Source organism: Protopterus annectens, chromosome 7.part1 (genome assembly GCF_019279795.1).
Source record: "Protopterus annectens isolate FY-2018-M chromosome 7.part1, PAN1.0, whole genome shotgun sequence".
Classification (NCBI taxonomy): domain Eukaryota; kingdom Metazoa; phylum Chordata; order Ceratodontiformes; family Protopteridae; genus Protopterus; species Protopterus annectens.
The window spans coordinates 537,308,612-537,330,409 of NC_056740.1; the positions used below are offsets into that span (position 1 = coordinate 537,308,612).

Genomic DNA, 21,798 nt, shown 5'->3' on the forward strand with positions numbered 1-21,798 from the left:
CCCCTCTGTGGTACTCCAAGGGTGTTTACCCTCCTAATAGCTAGCTGGTGGGGGGAGTCTTTTATGGTGTATTTGTTTGTATATATGTACATACATGCTTATTTTTGTGTTTACCTCTATCTTTTTGGAAACATTGGCATCTATCTAAATTTTAGCCTTCAAGAGGGCTACTGGCATCTGGGGCAAGAAACACTGAGGAAAATGGCGTCGGCTGATGCCTTTATACCCGAAGACCAACAGAGATGACGTCGGGTGAAGTGCGACATCAGCCGAAGCCGGACCCGGACTTTGGAATCCGGCCGACTGAAGGGCTGCCTGACGACAGGACAACCCAGTTGTTATGACTGCAGATGCTATCCAGTTCGGACATCTACATTTATGGTAGGTACAAAACTGTACTTTTTTCTCACTCAGGACAGGATCTAGAACCTACGGGCCCATGTGTCAGTGATCCTCTGCCCCAGGACACCAATGGCGAGCGACATTCTCCACGCCTTATGTTCCATGGCAGCAGCAATTTCAATTCTACCGTATGCGCGCCTTCACATGAGGGTGCTTCAGTGGACCTTGGCAGTTCAGTGGTCTTGGTTAGACCTCCCCATGGACTACCCTATATGGATCAGCAAATTCTGCAACACTTCTCTTCTTTGGTGGCTCCTATCGCCAGAAATCTTGGCAGGTCACCCATTCTTAACATTCCCAGCCCAAGCCACAGTGACCACGGACGCCTCCCAGCTTGGGTGGGGGGGGGGGGGGGCACATTTTGGGAAGGACAGTCCAAGGCACGTGGTCCCAAACTGAGACCAGATTGCATATCAATGTTCTGGAGATGAGGGCAGTGCTTTTAGCGTTACAAGCCTTTCACACTGTTCTCCCCCCGGGAATGATTGCAGTTCAGTTAGACAACATGTCCGTTGTCTGGTACATCAACAAACAAGGAGGGACAAGATCTTACCCTCTCTGCTGCGAGGCCATGAGAGTGTGGAAGTGGGCGATTTCCACCAGGTGGTTTCTGATCGCAATGCACAGGAAGCTCCAACATTTTAGTGGACAGATTGAGTCGGGCTATTCTAATGCCATACGAGTGGTCTCTGAAACAGTCAATAGTGGAGGAGGTATTGAGTCGGGCTATTCTAATGCCATACGAGTGGTCTCTCAAACAGTCAATAGTGGAGTAGGTCTTCCTAGCGTGGGGTCACCCTTGCTGTGATCTCTTCGCATCTCCTTCCAACGCGAAGTGCAGCCAGTTCTTCGATCTAATCCCCTCCCCAGGGGACTCCCCCAGAGACGCTCTAGTCCATGCTTGGCCTCCTGGGTTACTGTATGCCTATCCCCCGCTACCTCTAATTCCGAAGTTTCTTCAGAAAGCATACCGACTGGGGTACAAAGCGATCCTCATCGCCCCGATGTTCATCGTGTTACCCTGCTGCAGTCATCACACTTGGGTTATCCTGTCGTCAGGCGGTCCCGCAGTCGGCTTGAATTCCAAAGTCTTGGTCCGGCGTCTGTTGCTATCGCTTCTTCCCTGACGTCAGTGCGCCAGGGGTATATAAGAGACATCCAACACCATTTTCTTCAGTTTTTCTTCCCGTGGGGTACCCAAAGCAGAAGCAGTTCGCAAGTGCCGGTCGGCCGACTCCTGAGATTTTTCTAATCGAATTTCAGTCCGAAGTCTTCAAAGCTAAGTACCCCGTTGGGGAACCTTTTCTTGCCTCAGTCCGATGTCAGAAAAAGTTAACAATTGCATTTCTTGTGGGAAGCAAATACCTCTTAAGGACTTTCATTCTTATTGTATACCTTGCCTAGGCCCAGACCACGACGTCACTGGTTGTCTGTTTTGTGCTAGGTTCAATAAGCGAACTATCAAGCGACGCTTTGATTTCGCGCGACACAAGTTCGGTAGGAAATTTAATTACACTATGCCGCCAGAGCAACCGACTACCGGCGTGCAGAAAAAAACGCAAAGATAAGGACAGGCAGCCTAGATCCAAGCCAGACTCCGAGGCCTCGGCTGGGCTGGTCTCCGGTTTTCAGTGAGGCGCCTATGCAGCCCCTGGCGACCGCAGAATTGCAACCCCCCCCCCAGACCGCTTCGGATTCTCAAGCAGAGAGTTCTAGGCCGACGCAGCCATTTTCTTTAGGCCCTACCGACGACATTACAGAAGGAGAAGCCGGTGTTGTGGAAACACCTTCGGTTTCAGAAGGTGTCATCAGACCGACTACTCTCACCATAAAATCTTATGCTAAGCTTAAGACTCCTCTAAAACCAAAAAAGACTGCACATCAGTCTCCAGTTCAAGGCCCCATGCCTAAGAAACAGATGCTTAAAATGGCTGAAGATTTGAATTCTTTAATCAGGGGTTCCCAACCCCCCCCCCCCCCCAGACAAAAGGCCTAGACAAGAGGAGGATTATGCCTCCTCTGATCAAGTGTCTATTTCTTCAGGCTCCTCTGAGGAACAGGATTACTCCTTTCCCCCTTATGAAGATTCTGATGCTGAAGATTCCATTCCCTCAGCTTCTCACCCTGAAGACTATTCCTTTGGGGAAATCTTACATACCATGAGGGAACATTTCCACTGGGAAGATCAGGACTACTCCGACTCAAAGAAAAGGCTCCGAGAGTTTCTTTTACTCCCCCAGCACAGACCACTTGCTATCCCTCCAGTTTTAGACATTGTGGATGATGTTTACTTGGAATCTAGTCTAAATCCAGATTCTCTGCCTCCTGCTCCAGCCAAACCAGACAGATATTATAGAGTGCCTGACTCACACAAATTCCTTTACAAAAGCCCTGTTGCTGACCCAGAGACAATCTCCCAGGGTCCCAAAGGAGCTAAGGCTTCTATGGCTAAAAATCCTGTACCCTCTGAAAGGGACTCCAGAGCACTAGATAGGTGGGGGAAGAAGGTTTACACCTCAGCTACTGTAGCTATGAGAGCACTAAATTGTCAGTTTCACATGCTGAAATACCAGCAATTCCTAATGTCTCAAATAAAACAAAAAATGAGCACGCATCCTCAACGGTCTGAATTCAAGGAAATGCAGGGTCTGTTGCATGCAGCTGAACAGGTGGGCAAACATACTTGACAATGTGGATTTGATTCCTTGGAAGTTTCCTGTAGAGCAGCTGTTACTGGGTCGGTCATACGTAGGCATGCTTGGTTAAAGGAACAAACTCTGCCTGATCATATTAAAGCAAAGTTACTAGATGCACCCTTACAGCAGGATGTTTTATTTGGAGTTAAAGCAGAAGAGGTTTTAAAGAAAATGGAGAATTAGGCAAAATCTATGCAGACGATCAAAGATTTCTTACAGGTACAACCTCCACACTTCAGCAGAAATTGGCCAACAAAAAATTGGTCCTTTCCAGCTTCTGACAGACCACAGAGGGGTAAATACAGATGCCCAAGGGGCAGAGGTCAAGCACAAATCCCTTACAAACATCGCCAATGGGGCACTGCAACACAGAAGGGAGGAGAAGACAGTTCCCAAACTAATAGAAGACAAACACAATGACTTAAACCTCAAACTGCCAAGCAAAGCTCTCTTGGCAGCTCTCTTGGGAGGAAAATTAGCACTTTTTGCAGACAACTGGCGCATCATCACAAAGGACAAATGGGTCCTAGACATTATCTCACAAGGATACAGATTCCATTTCCACACCGTGCCAAGGATAAAAGGAATGCCAAACCTGCCACAAAATCAATGGGCAGAGGCACAAAAACAAATTACAGCTCTCATGGACATGAGAGCCATTCAACTGGTACCTACACAGGAGCAAGGCCAAGGATTTTACTCAAGGCTCTTTCTAGTCCCCAGAAAGGACAATGCTTGGAGACCCATTCTGGACCTTTCGATTCTAAACACCTTCTTGCAAGTACCCAAATTCAAGATGCTAACACTACAGCAGCTTCTTCCCATGTTGGGCAAGAAAGCTTGGCTAGTAACGTTGGAACTCAAGGAGGCATACCTGCATGTCCCTATCAGACAAAATTGCAGAAGATACCTCCATTTCATGGCAGGTTCAACCCATTACCAATTCTCTGCACTGCCCTTTGGCTTATCTACTGCGCCCAGGGTCTTCACAAAATGCCTGGCACCAGTAATTGCATACTGCAGACAAAGAGGAATTCAAATATACCCATACCTGGATGACTGCCTCATCCAAGCAGAAAGCAAGGACATTCTCTTACAACATCTGGCTTTTGTAAAACACCTTCTAAGTTGCCTAGGGTACACAGTAAACGAAAAGAAATCAAAACTAGTGCCCTCACAAAATATAACATTCCTGGGTGCCAGCTTGAATACAACGGCCCAGATGGCTTATCTGACGCCAGACAAACAACTACAACTAACTCAATACTTCAAAATAATGGCAACAAAGGTCCAACTCCCTGCAAGAAAAATACTGCAGGCCCTGGGCTTCATGGCATCTTGCATACTACTAATACCATTTGCAAAACTGCATATGAGGAAATTACAATGGCACCTGAAAAGCGTATGGACTCAACACAGCCACAGCTTGGAAACAATGATACCTCTCATTCCCTGCCTTCATCAGGAGTTTCTGTGGTGGTCACAGGCATGTCACTCAACAAGGGTCAGCCTTTCACCTTACCCCCAGCCAGGCAGACTATGACAACAGATGCATCCGACTATGCCTGGGGGGCACACATGGCAGGACAGTGCATTCAAGGCATATGGACTGCAGATCAAAGAAATCTGCACATCAATCAAAAAGAAATGTCAGCTGTACAGAATGCTCTGACAGCCTTCAAGGACCTCTTACATCCTGGACAGCTTATAATAAGGACAGACAACACCACAGCAATGTGGTACATAAGCAAGGTGGTACACACTCCTATCCTCTATGCAGGCAAGCAATGACCTTGTGGAACACAGCACTGGCTTACCAAGTTCAATTACAAGCTCAATTCCTGCCAGAAAAAAAGAACACATTGGCAGACGACCTAAACAGGAACATCATGGATCCCCACGAGTGGAAACGATCCACAAGTATTCGCAATGATAACTCAGAAATGGGGGCGCCCAGACATAGATCTGTTTGCCAACCCCCAAAACTATCAACTATCAAAATTTTGCACCAGGGCATTTCACCATCCAGCTTGGAAAGTGGACGCACTCTCATTCAGTTGGAAAACGCTGACAGTATATGCCTTTCCTCCATTGCCCCTTCTCACAAAGGTGTTGCTGAAAGTCAGGATGGAGAGACCCCGAATGATACTCATTGCCCCAGACTGGCCACGCCGGCACTGGCACCCACTACTAAGGAACATGGTCCACGACCCACCATGGATTTTACCACAAATTCCTCATCTGCTCACACAGCAAGACAGTCAGATTCTACACAGCCAGCTCAAAACCTTAAATTTGGCTGCATGGCAAATCACTTAAGGAACCAGCCAGCTCCTCTTTCACAATCTGTTATGGGTGTCATTCTGGAGGCCAGGAGGCCCAGCACCAGGAAAACCTACTCAGACAAATGGAAAAGATTTTGCACCTGGAACCAAGCTAAAGGCCAAAATTCCCTTGAGCCGAACATACCTCAGATTCTACAATATTTAACTGAGATGTTACACAAAGGACTTTCTTTTTCATCTATTAAAATCCACGCCTCAGCTATTTCAGCTCACTACAACACGGATCCTCCTTTATTTTCACATCCTCTTCTAAGGCAGTACCTCAGAGGGGCCAAAAACATTAGGCCTCACAGGACAGCACCAACACCAACTTGGGACCTCAACTTTGTTCTGGAAAAACTTATGCTGCCACCTTTTGAGCCAACTTTCTCAGCTGATTTAAAGTTTATATCATGGAAGACTGCCCTGCTGCTAGCAATTACTTCAGCCAGAAGAGTCTCAGAGCTACAGGCACTAATGGCAGTAGAGCCTTTCCTCATTTTTCATCAAGACAGAGTTTCTCTATGAACTAACCCCTCCTTTATGCCAAAGGTGTTATCCAGTGTGGCTCTAAATCAAGCTATCCATTTACCCACCTTCTTCCCAAATCCGGAGAACAAAGGAGAAAGACTCCTGCACTCCTTGGACATTCACAGGCAACTACGTTACTACTTGGATAAAACTAAGGTTTTCAGAAAATCTGACCAACTTTTTGTATCCTGTGCTACAGCATCACAAGGAAAGGCTATCTCAAAACAGACCATTTCCAAATGGATAGGACATTGCATACGTTTTGCTACACCCATCGTGGAAAACCAGTTCCTGCTAGCATAAGGCCCCACCACCAGGGCAGCAGCTACATCTACAGTACACACCTTCACCAGACAATATCACTTATCACTTTACTCTAAGTCTAGAGCTGGCTTTGCCACTGCAGTTTTGCAGGGTCTTCTAGCTTCCTTTGACCCTGTTTGACTCCACCTCCCATCCTTAGCTTTGGGATTCAACCCAAGTGTGATGACTGCAGCAGGGTAACACGATGAACATAGTGCAGTTTTGTACGTACCATAAATGTAGATGCTCGAGTGTATACCCTGCTGCAGTCCAGGTTACCCTCCCTCCATCCCCTCTAACCTAACTGAAACCTTTTCAATACCTTAAAATCTGATACAACCTTTGTGGTGTATTTGCTTATAACTGGAGGGATGTTTTGTTTGTGCTAAACTTTTATTATTGGTACTATCTACTGACCACCTTTTGGGGGGGCATCTGACATCTGGGGCAAGAAAAACTGAAGAAAATGGCGTTGAATGCCTCTTATATACCCCTAGCGCACTGACGTCAGGGAAGAAGTGACAGCAACCGACGCCGGACCAAGACTTTGGAATTCAGGCCGACTGCGGGACCACCTGACGACAGGATAACCCAAGTGTGATGACTGCAGCAGGGTATACACTCGAACATCTACATTTATGGTGGGTACAAAACTGTACTTTCTGGCTGCGTCAAGTGTGGTTCCCCTTCCTCTGGTCTCATGCTCTAACTCCTCCACGGATTCTGGATCCCTGCCCGGATCTCGTATCCCATCCCTCGGGCATCAGTCCGCCCGACCTGGACAGCCTCAAGCTGACAGCATTAATTCCTCCAGTTCCCCTGATCGCTAGGACTCCCGGTTTATCATCTTTGGTAAAGAGTATTCTGGTGGCATCCCTCCAAGCTTCCACTAGGAAGGTTTACTGCAGCAAATGGAAACGCTTCTCTATTTGGGCTTCTCAGAGAAACATAGATCCATTTACTGCCCTGGTTCCTGCAGTCTTGGAGTTTAAGGCCTTTCTAAAAGGTACTTTTGTCTTGCGTCCCCCGGTTAAGAATTCTGTCCCCCCTTGGGACCTTACTCTAGTTCTGCGGGCATTGGTGGCACCCCCTTTTGAACCAGCAGCGTCAGTAAACTTACAATTTCTGTCCTGGAAGACTGCCTTTTTAGTAGCCATTACTTAGACTGACAGGGTTCTTGAGATCCAAGCTTGGTCTGCCATGTTCCCTTTTTTTCTTACCGAACGTGGCTTCTGAATCTAGTGTTAATCAGATGATTAATCTGCCTGTGTTCTTTCCAAATTTCCAGAACAAGGGTGAATATAAGCTGGACTTGCTAGATATTCATAGACAGCTTTGTTTCTATCTACACAGGACTAAGCAATTTCGTAAGTCTGACCAATTATGTTTGTGTCCTTTTCTAGACCTTTTTGGGCAAGGCCATTTCCAAGGTCTCCTTAACCAGGTGGATTACACAAAGTATAACAATGTAAGTCTGTAGGGATAGAGGCCTATCCCCACCCGGTCCTATTAAAGCCCATTCCACCAGATTTATGGCAACTTCTGCTGCTGTTTGGTCTAGGGTTTCTCTGGGTGATATCTGTGCAGCAGCAACCTGGGCAAGGTCACATACATTCATCTCTCATTGTAAGTTGGATTTGATCTCTAGAGGGAGAGCATCCTTTGGCTCTGCGGTGCTCAGGAATATCCTTCCATGAGGGCCTCCCAGGAGTTTTGGTAGCTGGGGTCTCTGTCCCACAGGTTGCAGATAAATGAAGTTAACTACTTCAGGTAAAGAAGTTATGTAGTCAGCATAACGTTCCATCTGAGTAGTTATACTTCATTTTCTGCAACAGTCCCTCCCTCCTTCCCCCAAACCTGTTCTAGGTTAACGTTATTGAGTTGCTAATAGTTTGGTTAGTGGCAAACTCGATCTGAGGGAAGGTAGGAGAGGTGAGGGATTATGGGTAAGGGGGGGAGCTTGGAGCAGATGCTTGATAAAATGTAGCTGGCTCTGATCCGATATGGATCCGAATACCCACAGGTTGCAGAAAATTAAGTACAACTACTCAGATGGAACGTTATGATGAGTACATAACTTATTTTTTTCTTAATTTTGCTGATTTATTACTTTCCTGTTTGAGAAAGTTATTTTAAAGCTAGTAGTGTTGTATTAATGGACGGTCTCGAGACTGTGACATACTTTTAAAAGGAGTACTCATTTTCTCTCTCTCTCTGTTTAAAAGTACTGTAATATAAAGTCTTTCGGCTTTTCCCGGTTAGGGGTTGCCACAGCGTATCACCAGTCTGCTTATGATTGGCAGTAGATTTTACTGTGTTGAGTTGCCAGCCCAGCGCTCAGCTTTCAGAAAAGGCGCGCACACACTCGCGTACCTACCTGCATGTCTTTTTTTAAAGTTTAGTTTATCGCAGGGGGGGCATGCAGACTCCGCACAGAAGATGCTCTAGCCGAGAATCGAACCATTAAAAGCCTCTTGTTGTGAGGCGATTTTTCTGTGGAGAAATTCTTTTTTTCTTTTGTCGGGCTGGAGCAGTGTTTGAGTGTTTTCAGCTAAAAAAAGGTAACTCTGGGCTGGTAGTGTTTACCAGCAATTTCGTTGTGTTCACCTGGAAAATAGCACCATTTTTGCCTTGACCGTGGAACAGACTACTGGTCCTACGGCCAGTCATCCTTCCAGCCACAGAACAAAAAGTTAAGCAAACAGCCTTTGCCACCACAACAGGCTAGCAGTTTGCCTCAGCCACATGTGGGTAACTGCTTGCTCATCTTTTACCCTGGATCCCTTTGGTGTAGCACCTACAGCGGATTAGCCATGTCCTCTATGGCTGTTAGGGTCCTATCAGTGGGAAAGGGAGAGCCACTCTTGTCGATTAGGAGAGGAAACAGGTAAGGTTTCCCTTTTGCATCAGAATGCTGTGCCCATTCCTGGGGAAGCTGCTTTTGCCATTAGTAATGCAGTTGCCCCCCCCCCCTTCCCTTCCTTAAAAAAATAAAATAAAAAAAACAGAAAGAAAGAGAAAACTAAGCCTGTATCTGCTCCTCTTCACATTTCTTTGGACAGGAGTAGTTTATTCTGGCTGATCCAAGGTTTAATTCCTGATATTGATTATTCTTGTAAAGTTTCTGAAAAAAGGAGGGATTCCGCTTTTCCTGAGGAGATTCAAGATTCTGAATCTGAACAAGAAGATGCAGGAATGGATACAAGTTTTTTTCTCATTAGATTTCTGATTCAGACTTAAACGAGAGTTAAGTTTTTGATTCTTCTTATTGAGGGGTTCCTTTTTTTGAGATTGCTGTAACGTGCCAGTGTTTACAGTGGGAGAACACTGAGGTTCTCATTCCCTCAGAAAATAGTATGAGTTGCTACAGAAGGATTTTCTAGAACCTGCACATGTTCCTCCTAGTCTGTCTGCTTTAGACAATTCATATTGACAACTAGCTACAGCACACAAACTCATTCATTAGCCAGAAAAATGCCTTGCACTAAAAAAAAAATGACTGCCCTACTGTCCAACAAAGGGACCTCTGTCTTAGTAACAAATTCTTACTACTCCATAGATAAGGCAAATAATGTTGCTGGAGACTTGCTGTATTCCCACTACATTGATAAACTCTGGAATTGTATGCCCACACAGTTAAAAGTCCCAGACAAACTCAGTAGTTTAACTGCTGCTTAAACAACATCTTAACAAATCCTGGTCCTGCACATGCTCATCACATGGTTAAGACTTTGGGGTCACTGTATGATACTCTCCAAATACCCTTTTTAAACAGAATACTCTCACTGAAATAACAAAACAATTTTTATTCCTAACTGTTGCCTGTACATTACACTAACCTGCATGCGGGCTTTGTTTTTAGGGGTCTATATTATTTCTTCGACAGCTTAGGTTGTCGAATGCTTAATGATAGACACCTAAGCATCAAAGTTTCATAATCTTGAACGGCCATATAAACAAATTCTTTCCTTGGGAAAGAATTTGCTAGGCCATCCAGAAATAAAATTAACTTTTCAACCTAAATATAGTGTGGGGCTTTGCCCCCCACACCCCTCGATGTGGGGGGGCTGTGCCCCCCCCAACTAAATATACCTACTTCGAGATCGATCTACATTGGGGAAAAGACAACTCCCCGATAACGGCCAAGTGAATTCTTTCCCGAGGAAAGAATTGCTTATATGGCCGTTCGTGATTTTGAAACTTAGACATTTAGGTGTCAGTCATTGAGCATTCGACAACCTAAGCTGTCGAAGAAATAATATAGACCCGTTTTTAGTAACTTCTACCTCTGCAAAATCTTAGAATGTGTAAATATAACTGTTGTAAGTGTATAAATGTAAATAAAAATGTAACCAAGTGTAATACAATGTAAGCAAATGGAGCTTTTCTCCCTGAGCTTCTGCAGAAAATGGAGATCTACTTTACATTGTCGAAAAGCCACTTACGCGAAGTTCACAATGCCAAGACCACTTTCTAGAAGTGGCATGTTATCGAACACCCAGAACATCGCAGTTTCACTCTGGTAAATGAACCACTGAGCCACCATGGTGAACTTTGCCCTCTTGTCTACTGTTACGATATTGGAGTTGGTATATTTAGTTGGGGGGGTGTGGGGGGATGCAGGGGCGAAGCCCGCCCTTAGGTGGCTTGATTTGCTTTGGTTTGTTTTTGATGTGTTGGTGGACAAGTGGTTTGTTTCCCCGAAGTGAAATTCCGATGTTACTGGTGTTCGATAACATGCAGTTTTGGCAAAGTGGTCTCGACGTTGTGAATTTCACGCAAGTGGTTTTTCAATAATATAAAGTAGATCCGAAAATGGATATTATCCTGTTGGACTTTCCTGGTAACCAAAGATAGGTAAATAAATGTGTGTTGTTGACTGCAGTTTTCCTGATAGCCAGCTAGATGCCCAAAAAAGGTAGATAGGATGTATAAAGTTCTCAGCCTTTTAAATTTTTATACACAACTTCCAAACCTGACCCAGCAGCTGTGGTTTTCATTGATCCCACTGCTGTTAAGCACTGGGAAAGTTATTAATAGGTATGGAGGAAAAAAGTGTATATTACATTGATTTTTTAGAATTTTGAATTTTCAGGCTCCTGTGTTAGTTTGTTCTGACAAATTGTGAAAGCAAGCACGAGGAATGTTTTATCTGCCTTTTCTTCATGTGAGGGAAAGTCTGCTTTAAATTACTTAGTTTCTTCTGTTGCAGAGGTCCCTCTTCATTGTTTGCAATTTATGTATGACTCTAATACTTCTTCCAGGGCTTTGGCCGGTACTGTTTTGAGGTTTGCATGGCTACATTCTCAAAACCTCCCAGATGTTAAAAATAAGATTTTAAATTTTCCCTTGTATAGAGATGTAGTGTTTGCCACCTTTGCTGCAGAAGCGATCAACAAGTGCTGTGGAAGGGGAAAGCTGATCAGGGAAAGCTCTCAAGATTTTTCAGCTCTGCTTTTCCAAGTTGTCCAAAGGGATTTTTCTTCTCATTCAGTTTTGGCAAAAAACAGACTAAACAGTCTCAACAAGATTCAAATCAGCAGATGTTTGAGAAGAAGTGGCAAGGAGATTCCAAAGTTTGGTGTCTAACCTCACAAAACCAAGGAGAATCCGACAAGTCTAAATGACTCTTCAGGAGATCTTGTGATCCCTCTCCCATCCTGCTCCATTTCTTTCTTCTAGAAAGTCTGAATGTAATTTCTTTCTCTGGCAACAGATTTTCAGACAAATTGGTTCTGAAAATCTTTCATCAAGATTAAATATGGCAGTGGGAGGAAATTCCTCCTTTCCAGGGGTTATTCTCATCCTCCGACTCTTGTTACCACCTCTTCTTCATCACAAGCTGTCCCAAGAATTGAAAAAAACAATTCCTCCTTCCCATGTGGGGAAGGGTTTTTATTCAAGTATGCTCCTATTGCTAAATAAAGAAAGTAGTTGAAGACCATTCATAGATCTTTCTTTCCTAAATCCGTTTGTGACGGTGCCCAAATTCAAAATGACATCTCTTCGCAATCTGTTAACTTTTTCCCTCGTTCAAGTTTCCTGGTAACATTAGACTTAAATGATGCTTATCACATCCATATTCATCCAGACTTCAGACATTTCTTAAGGTTTTGTGCATGTCTGGATCGCATTATCAGTTCTCTGCCTCACCCTTTGGACTATCCACTACACCAAGAGTGATCACAAAGTGGCTAGCTCCAGTTGTAGCTCATTGCAGACTGTAGGATAACCACACGTTTCCAAAGTTAGATAGCTTACTTGAATTTACAGGGTTTTTTTTCAAGTCTCTTTCTTGGGTGAGAGATGTCTTAGACAAGCAGAGAACATTCAAAAGTCTTTCTTGACTTCTAGGTACATCAGTTCAAAGAGCTTTTTTTTTCTACAGGATAAATCAGATCTTTATTTAGATTGATTTGTATGGTTTTCCACTCAGACATCAGTCACTGCATGGAAATACCTCTAGAATGTGGGTCTCATGGCAACTATGATTCTCATGATACACCTGGGAAGACTCCACGTGAGAAAGATACAGTGGTGTCTGAAATCTCTTTGGTGCCAGCATCAGCACCCTTTATCTATTTAAATCCCATTGCTTGGATTTGTCAAAAGAGAAATCTTTTGGTGGAGACAACAGATATTTTTAAGTCTAGGTCTCCCCTTCTCCCTCCCTGCTCCAAATCAGTCAGTCATCACAGATGTTTCTGACTTTGATTGGGGAGCAGTTTTGGGAGGGATAAAAGTGCAGGGGTGTGGGACACCAGGGACAGACACAAACCCATAAATTTCAAGGAGAAGCTTGCCCTGATCAAAGTGTTAGTCTCTGAACCGTCCTTGGTCTCCAGGATTTTAAGTGGCTACAGAGATTACCATAGTCATGTGGTGCTCCAATAGGTAAGGGGAAACGGGTCATACCCACTTTGGGATCCAACCATGTTTGCTTGGGATGTAGCTTCATGGCAAAATTTCACTTTAAAAGTATCCTACATTCTGTTTTCTAGGTGGTGCCAACAGCGTAATCAGCACCCATTCAGGGCTAGTTCTTTGGTTTTACAATATTTGTGTGAGTTACTATCCTATGGCCTGTCTTATTCCTCTATCAAGGTTAATTTATAAGCAGTTTCACTGTCTGCCCATGGATCCTTCTCTTTCAGTGCAGTCTTATGTTATGAGGCCTGCTGAGAAAACTGGTGGCCTCTTCTTGGGATCTTAATTTTATGTTAGAGAAGCTGATACATGCTCCATTTGATTCAGCTAATCTGTTTGATTTGAGGTTCTTAACATGGAAAATAGTTTTACTGATTGCTCTGTCCACTACAGGAAGGGTATCTTGAGTTGCAGGATCGTATGATGAGTCAGTCCTGTCCTATTTTCTATGGGGACAAGATTTCTTTGAGAACTAGTCCTACTTTTATGACTTAAAGCCAAACTATCCATCTCCCAGTTTTCTTTCCTGAACCTAAACATTAAGGAGAATGGATACTGCATACCATAGGTTCATAGGTAGGTACTAGGCTATTGGCCCTAGGGCTTATATAAGCCTAGCCAAACGGTACCCTAGCTTTTGCCACCCAAGAAAATTATTTTCCTATGCCCCTGTCAAGCAGAGCCACAGAAGTGATGCCCGAGGTGAATTTCCTAGCTCCCATCCAATCGTCAAGATTTTTCTTGAAGAGTGCTAATGAGGAGCTTTGTTTGATACAGATAGGTAGTTTGTTCCAGAGTATGGGAAGTCTCTGGGACAGGAATCTATCCCTCCAGCATGTTCTGTTTATTGTGATGACAAGGTTTAGGTCCCTAGAGTGTGTAGCTCAGCGGGATTGGGATTTCTTTAAGTGGAGCATGTCCAACAGCTCTGGGTTTGACATAGCTTTGTATGTTAGGCAGAGATCGCTGCTGAGTAGGCGATATGCGACAGAGTAAAGCTGGAGTTTTTTGAGACGGTCTGTGTAGGGCATCTGTTTGAGGCGGGTAATCCTCTTTGTGAGGTATTTCTGCTGCCTTTTCAGTTGTTGTAGATGTCTTGTGAGGTAGATACCAAAAGGGGAGTTGTACTCTATAATAGGTCTAATGAGTGATGAGTAGAGGGGAACAATAACCTCTTTTCCTGGATGAGAAACCTTTTGTGATGAGGTGTACCACGTAGCAGGATTTCCTGACTACTGTGGTGATGTGATTATCAAAGGAGAGACTGCTGTCCACCTGTGTCCCAAGGTCTCTTATCACACTTTCCGTGTTAAGTAGACTACCGCCTATGTGGTAGTTCTTGGGTACAGAGTTTTTACCAAAAGGGATGACAGTGCCCTTTTTGGCATTGAGCTTGAGGCCATGGCTTTGACACTAGGCATCTGTCTTAGTGAGGCCCTTTTGTAGGATGTCCACATCGTTAGGAGTTTTGATTATGGCTCCTAGTTTGCAGTCATCTGTGAACTTTGTTAGCCAAAGACCTTCTGTGTTAGTCTGTACTTCAGACCAGTAACAAGTGGGAGTACCACAGGGTTCAGTCCTAGTCCTCTAATGATTGGTATCTACTTCTCTGAAGTTGGATTTAGAGTCTGCTACTTTCACATTGTGGGTTCTGTCAGTGAGCCAGTTGGCAACCCATCTTGTGACATAGGGATTTATACCTAGTTTAGTGCGTTTATCTATAATTCCAGAGTGGGGGATGGTGTCAAATGCCTTGGCGAGATCTAGATAGGCTGTGTGAACCACCTTACCCTCATCTACGGCTTTGGTGACTGCTTCAAAGAAGTCTTTCAGGTTTAGGAGACATGATCTGCCTTTTACAAACTCGAATGGTTAGGGTCCAGAGTTTGGAGATTACCAGTGTCATTCTTTGAGTTCCATGATGATGCGTTCCATAGCCTTGAAGACCAGGCTTGTCAGGCTAATGGGGCAGTAGTTCCCGGGGTCTGTGGTGGATCCCCCTTTGTGGAGTGGGATAACCGTTGCTGTGTGCCATTCACTGGAAACAAAGCCTGAAGTGAGGCTATGATTGAACATGGTACTTAGGTGGGGTGCCAGTTCGTTCTGTAGTTCATGTAGAAAGCAGCCTGGGATGTTGTCTGCTGTGCAAACTTCTGACATTTGGCTGTAATAAACCAGAAACAAGTCATGGCCACAGAAATGTATTTCAGTTAGTTGGTCTTAGATGTATATACTGCCTCCAAACATTCATTCAACACTGGTCATAGAACTATCATGTATTTTCCCTACATACTCTGCCTCTCACCGTAAGGTGGACATCTTCTGTGTACACATCTAATGTTTGTGATGAACATAAATTAAATAACTGCTGCATTAATGTACTTTAACTTGTTGCTTTCATACAACTACAGTGCCTCTCAATAAGCCATAGCCATGATTACTCAGTAGTGATCATGTGACTGCCCTGCTCATTTGTATATAGCCTTTTTCCCTCTGCTCACAAAATGTAGCAATCTTCTCTGTTCAACTCCATTGTTTGACAATGAAGAAAATGAATAAAATACTTCTGCAATGTAGTCTCACTTGTTGCTGTCAAACATGTAGCAGTATTCATAAACATGGTGCATAATTATGCAATGTTAGTGCATAGCCTAAGACACATACCAGAGCCCAATCCAGTGCAAGTCTTTTATGCTCACTAGTATACAACAAACACAACCACGTACCTGGATGTATGCAAATGGAGATCAATAGCATATGCAGTGATTCACAAATCTGCGAATAGTAGACTAGGCTGCAGACTAAGGTTATGAATTTATGGGATATGATTGCAGATATATCACACAAAATATTGCATTTCGGTGTAGAAAGCTCACAAAATGGTTATCTGAGCATAATATTGCTGAGCAACAGAATTGTCATTTATTGGAATGACACACCTGAATTATTTAAAATAGACAGGAATGCAAAGGTGCATCATGAAAGCATGTACAGTGCAGACAAACAAACTGCCACAACATTTGTCCCACTCACCACCACATTATGACACAGCTGAGCTACTGCCAGTGGGAGCACATGGTCAACTGGTTCACTATGTCTGTATATATGCTAATGATTTGTTCTTTACAGTTATGGACAAAAAACTTATTATGAACTACTCTTACTAAAGGTCTTGAAGGAACCCCAACATCTGTGGAGGTTTATAGGGACTGTCTATCCCTAACTCTGGAAAAGTACTAGCTTCCACAGCCTGATTTCTGATGAAGGAGGGGGGTTATCTAAAGATGTGCTACATCCAAGATGTCTGTAAATGTGGGACTGAAGCTACCCTGGATTGTTGTATCAATGAAGGTAAGCATCCTGCAGTCTCATACTTTTCTAGTTTTGGTCAATGGCTGGTATCCAGTCCACCAATGTCTGAGACATGAATTGAGCAAAGGCTCACAGACAGACATGTACACACTATTCACATTTATTATGAGTTTTCATTGGATTTTTGCAACACAGAAAACAGTTCCCAACTTTCCACAACTTTTTTTTTTTTTTTTCATGTAAGCTACCCATTGTGGTCTAACACTCAACAAAGCCATCACCCACATAGGCAATTTCAAATGCAGGACTGCTGCTTTTCATGAACTTGAGAAATATCGTCTTATATTGGTAGGCAAAACTGAGTACAGAATGAAAGAGGTTCTCTCCCTAAACCCATTAAGCAGGGCAACCATTATAAACAGTGTTCCATTATTTTATTTACTTATTTATTTGACATACAGATTGAGATAAGATAGTAATAAGGCAGATACCACACAACTATCAGTAATAGCAAATGTTTCAAGTATGTATTTATGTAATATATGAAACTGGACTTTCAGGTAAGTAAATATTTTCACATATAAGTTAATGGCAGGCTTAAATTTACATGCCTTTCTCCCTAAGTTGTTTAACTTAAACAGTGGGTTAAACTGCCTTAAATTTATCAAAACATTTTTCAGTTAGCTTTAACAGCATATCATTTTTTACTTAAGTCATACAAATGCTACAGGATTTACTGCAGTACAAAACATTGATCTTAACTCTATGCTTAACCTTAACTATTACTACATCAGTACCACACATCTACTTTCACATATTGGTGCAGGAAAGCAACCAGACAAACACACACTCATCTGGCAGGACAGGGCATGTCATTTAAAACCGGCTACCCTTTGTTTTCCCTCAGTAATGTTTTAAAGATGTGTTAACAGAAATATGTCCCAGCAGTGTACATGTCAAACCACAGGATGCACACGTCTTGGATCACAGGATACTTTCTGGGAATGAATACTTCCAATATCTTCAAATATGCTTCCTTAATGACTTCTTAAAGAACTGTGCCTATCTGAAACTAGAGCTAACATAGATTGTATGTGCATGTATGTGTGTGTGTGTGGATGTTTGTGCGTGTGTGTGTGAGCATGCACATCCATGTTAGGCCAAAAGTATAAATTATCTAAACCTACTGCATGTCTGTACCTCTTCTTTGCCAGTTTCTCAGTGCATTCCTGCAGTTCATTAAACAGGCTCATGGACACAACCCTGTGGACTAAGACTTGTTTTTGGAATAAATGCTGTACAAGTAGTTTTAATGATTTTTCATGGCACTTTATACCCTCAAAAAAGTATAAACAATACTAAAAGCAGTATAACAGGGGGAGTTACAAAATATACATGCATTTGTACAATTAAATTGGTCAGAGTTGCCTGAACTGTCTAGTCTTTGCTGACTGATTAATTTTTTTCTGACAGAACTTAATCTTTCAGATCTTCAGGTCATTTGTTTATTTCATGTGAAGGTAAGAAGGGACATCCTGTGTCACAACAGACTGTTATAAAATGGTTGTCCAAGATATTACCTTTTGTTATGCTCACAGTAACAAAACTGTTCCAGGCAGGGTCAAGGCCCACTCTACCAGGGCTTTGGCTTCATCTGTGGCTTTTTGGAAAGGGTTGGAGTCTAGAAGTATTCTAGAAGCTGCTATCTGGTCATATGTATATACTTTTACAAAGCACAATAAGCTTGATTTTCTCTAGAGCCATATCAGTCTTTTCTGTGATCATTCTCCAGGTGCTCCTGGACTCTTCTCCTTTCACCTCCCAACTATAGTTAGCTGTGGTAATCTACAAATATAGGTAAGGCTGCTGCAGCAGTGGTCAGTGTGATGAACATAGTTCAGATGTATAAGTTAAATTTGTCATAACAGTCGCTGTTCGAAATATCACTGCTGCAGTAGCTGCTCGCTCCCTCCATCCCTCTTGTTTTTTGGTGTGTTTTTTATGCCAGGGTGTGGGCATTTATTTTTTGTTCTTAGCATTGTCCTTTCTGTATTCAGCCTCACTCTCTCTGTCTGCTAGTAGGAAAAGCTCTGAAGGGCTTCTCGCCCAAACTTGTCGTGCAGTCAGTTCAGCTCGAGCTGACTGGGAAGTAGAAGGTACTCTAAAGCTTTGTATGCTGGCTGACTGTTACATCCTTGACAGGTTGTAACCCATATAGCTAATGCTACTGTAGCAGTGATCATTGGAATATCTACTGTTATGGTAAATTCAGCTTGCACAACTGTACTTTCTTCCTCATAATTCTTTGGTCAGCAGTTTTACTCTTAACTCTTCCCACACACTGTGATTGTTACTGTAGGGGAGGGGGGGTAATCATTATAATGATCATAGTAGATTTGTGTGAGCATACTGATCAAAATGGTAGATAGAGTGAATAAAATTGCTGCTGCTGTTCATAGGTTCATGGTTGAGTATTTGGCTAGCTGCCCTTGTGGGCCATTTTAAGTCTGGCCAGTACTCTCTTCAAAGGTGAAAATCAAACCCCGAACCTTGTGTCTGTGAGGTAGATACTTTAACCTTTGTGTAAACCTTCAGCCCCTTAAGTAGAGCTATTCCATGGCAAGAGCTCATTAGTGGGAGATGCCCAAGCTGTGAAATGTTGTTTTTAGGTTCATAGCTGATTATTTGACTAACTGCCCATGCATGTCATTTTAAGCCTTGCCAGTTTTCATTCAGTGGGGAGAATCAAACCCTGTAGCTTTTGTTTGCAAGGTAAGCACCTTAACCATTAAGCCACCTCTCCCTAAGCCCAAGTGTAGCCCAATATCTTGAGGACAGAATCAAACTCTGCATTGTGTATGAGGTGAAGACCTTCCCCATCATGCTGTACACACCCCCATGTACAGGCTTCCTCCCTCCAACCTTCTGACTTTTCTTGTTTTGTGTCTGTTTTGGGGGGGGGGGGGGGGGGGGATTCTCTTCCTTTCTTGAAGATGCCTCCAGTCATGGATCCTGTCTTAGGTTTATAGATTCATAGAAGGTTGCTAGGCTAACAGCCGTAGAGCCCTTCAAGCCTAGCCCTATTTATCCAGAGTTGCCTCAGTTGTTGGTGGTTAGGTGAGTGAAGTTTGCAGAGGCAAGGGTCTGTGGTAGTTGATACTGACTTTCTCTGTCCAGGAGGGACATGGGCACCACCCCTCATTGTCCTGAGGTTGGGACAGAATTTCCATCCTTATTAGGCTAAATAAACACACTTGTTATGGACCAACTTATTGACATAAAACAAAATAGACAATAACCTAAAGACACAAGTTGTCATTATACCATATGCCTTACTGCACAAGGGAGGACTTTGATCACTGGAAGACAGGCCGGATGACCAGACTTCAGCCTGTGTTGCAACTCCTGCATGTTATGATTAACACTACTTCAGTGATCTTACTCAAACAGCTGAAACTGTGATGAGTATGCTCACATGACCATTTCTCAAAGCTGCTGCTTTCATAACAAGCTGTCATTGAGTAAAATTGAGGAAGCAGTAGTAAACTGTGATGTTTTAGATGTGTGATCTGCAATCTGCAATTGTGGAATGCTGTGCATTTGTAAGATTATTTTATAGCAGCTATTAATTAATTTGCTTATGAAAATGGTGTAGTAAATTTGTGTACATCTCTTCTAGGGATACATTATGAATTCAGCTCAAGTTGTACCAAACTCACAAACTGTTATGTATGGTTTAAGACATAGCAGTGGAATGACCCAGTATGCTGCAGGGCCAACTCTTACTGTAACAGGTAATGTTTTATTTCAAAATAGACCTTTTAGCACAAATGCATAATTTCTGTATCCATTGGAATATTATTAAAATAACTATGCGCAGCTTTATTATACATTTTTATTTCCTCTTGAGAGGCATGTAAAAATAATCTAATTTTGAAGCAGACAACATTCCTTTTTTTCTGCTAGTATAATCCAGTCTGTAAGCTGTAGTTGTTTTGATGTAGGTTAGGTTTAGTGTATGTTAAAGCAAATTAATGGACAACGTTTCAAGTAGTTAATGAATCACAATTTAGAACCAGGCCTGTGCAGTCACATTTCTTCTCTTCCCTTGCTTTTCATTGTGTCATTAGGAGCTGGAATATTGAATAGTAATTTCTTGGACCTAGAACACATCATGTCCTTTCTTAAGTCGATGTTGCAGTATTCCAGTACTAATGGTTTATCTGTTTGAGGTAACCTGATATTCGTCCGGTTACCAAAGTCAAAAACCTTCCATACACTCATACATCCAGTGTGCATACTAAGTGCGTGGGCGTACGAGCATAAAATCCTCAGACTATCTTGCAGCCAGTCTGAACACTGAAGCTTCGCTCCCGTCAGTCTGTTCTCTGAGAAGTTGTTGACTGTACTATTATCTTCTTATTCAGACAACTGAGCCATTGGAGGAACCTTCTTTTTCTTGTATTTGATTTTTTAATGTCCACTGGGAGAGGGAAGTGTGACTGTGGAAGGCAGATATCTTAAAAGGACCTCTACTCCTAGTGCTTGTTTTGTCTAGAAGCCAAACACTACTACAGAAACTGTCAAATCTGTCCATCATTTGTTCCTAAAAATCTTCATACTTGACTTTTTATGCTAAACGTGTACTTCAAATGTTTTTTTTTTTTTTTTTTTTAAGTCCCTCACTCAAACCAAAATGGCAGAGCTCACTGCCTCGGATGTCCTGCTCTCACCAAAAAAAAAAAAAGTTCAAGGAGGCTAGATTTGAACCTTCTGCTGCCCAGTCTGATGTAGATGTACCTGTTAAGATGCTGCAGGAATTCACAGTACGTCAAACTCCTTCTCAGGCACCTACTACCGTGATCCTGCCAGGTACTGGTGAGACTGTTCATACTGATACAGTTGAGAAGGCGGGGGGGGGGGGGGCAGAGGTTGATTATTTCAGAGGGAAAGGAGTGTATTCTTCAAATCCTTGTGAGGGAGGAGGTGCCTTATACCAGTATAGTATCTGACTCTCATGTCCAGTGAGACTGTTCGTACAGATACAGTTGAAAAGGGGGGACAGAGGTTGATCATTTCAGAAGAACTGGAGGGCATTCTGCAAATCCTTGTGAGAGGAAGAGGGGCCCAATACCGGCATGGTTCCGACTCTTGCATGTCTATTGAGACTATTCAGACCGATACAGTTTAGAAAGGGGAACAGAGGATGATCATTTTAGAAGGATTGGAGGACATTCTTCAAATCATCACGAGGAAGGAGGTGCCTGGAACTTTGAGGTTCACAAGGAAAGAGGTGCCTGGAA

General features: G+C 43.1%; 1 protein-coding gene across 5 annotated transcripts in view; it reads left to right on the forward strand.

Moving 5' to 3' along the window:
* Positions 1-21,798, forward strand: part of ZNF280D (zinc finger protein 280D) — a 3,097,091-nt gene that overhangs the window by 723,156 nt on the left and 2,352,137 nt on the right. For all 5 annotated transcript variants that reach the window (XM_044078966.1, XM_044078968.1, XM_044078970.1 and 2 more), the window contains exon 7: positions 20,175-20,289. In XM_044078966.1, the coding sequence (XP_043934901.1) occupies positions 20,175-20,289 (115 nt within the window). The remainder of the gene's footprint in view (positions 1-20,174; positions 20,290-21,798) is intronic.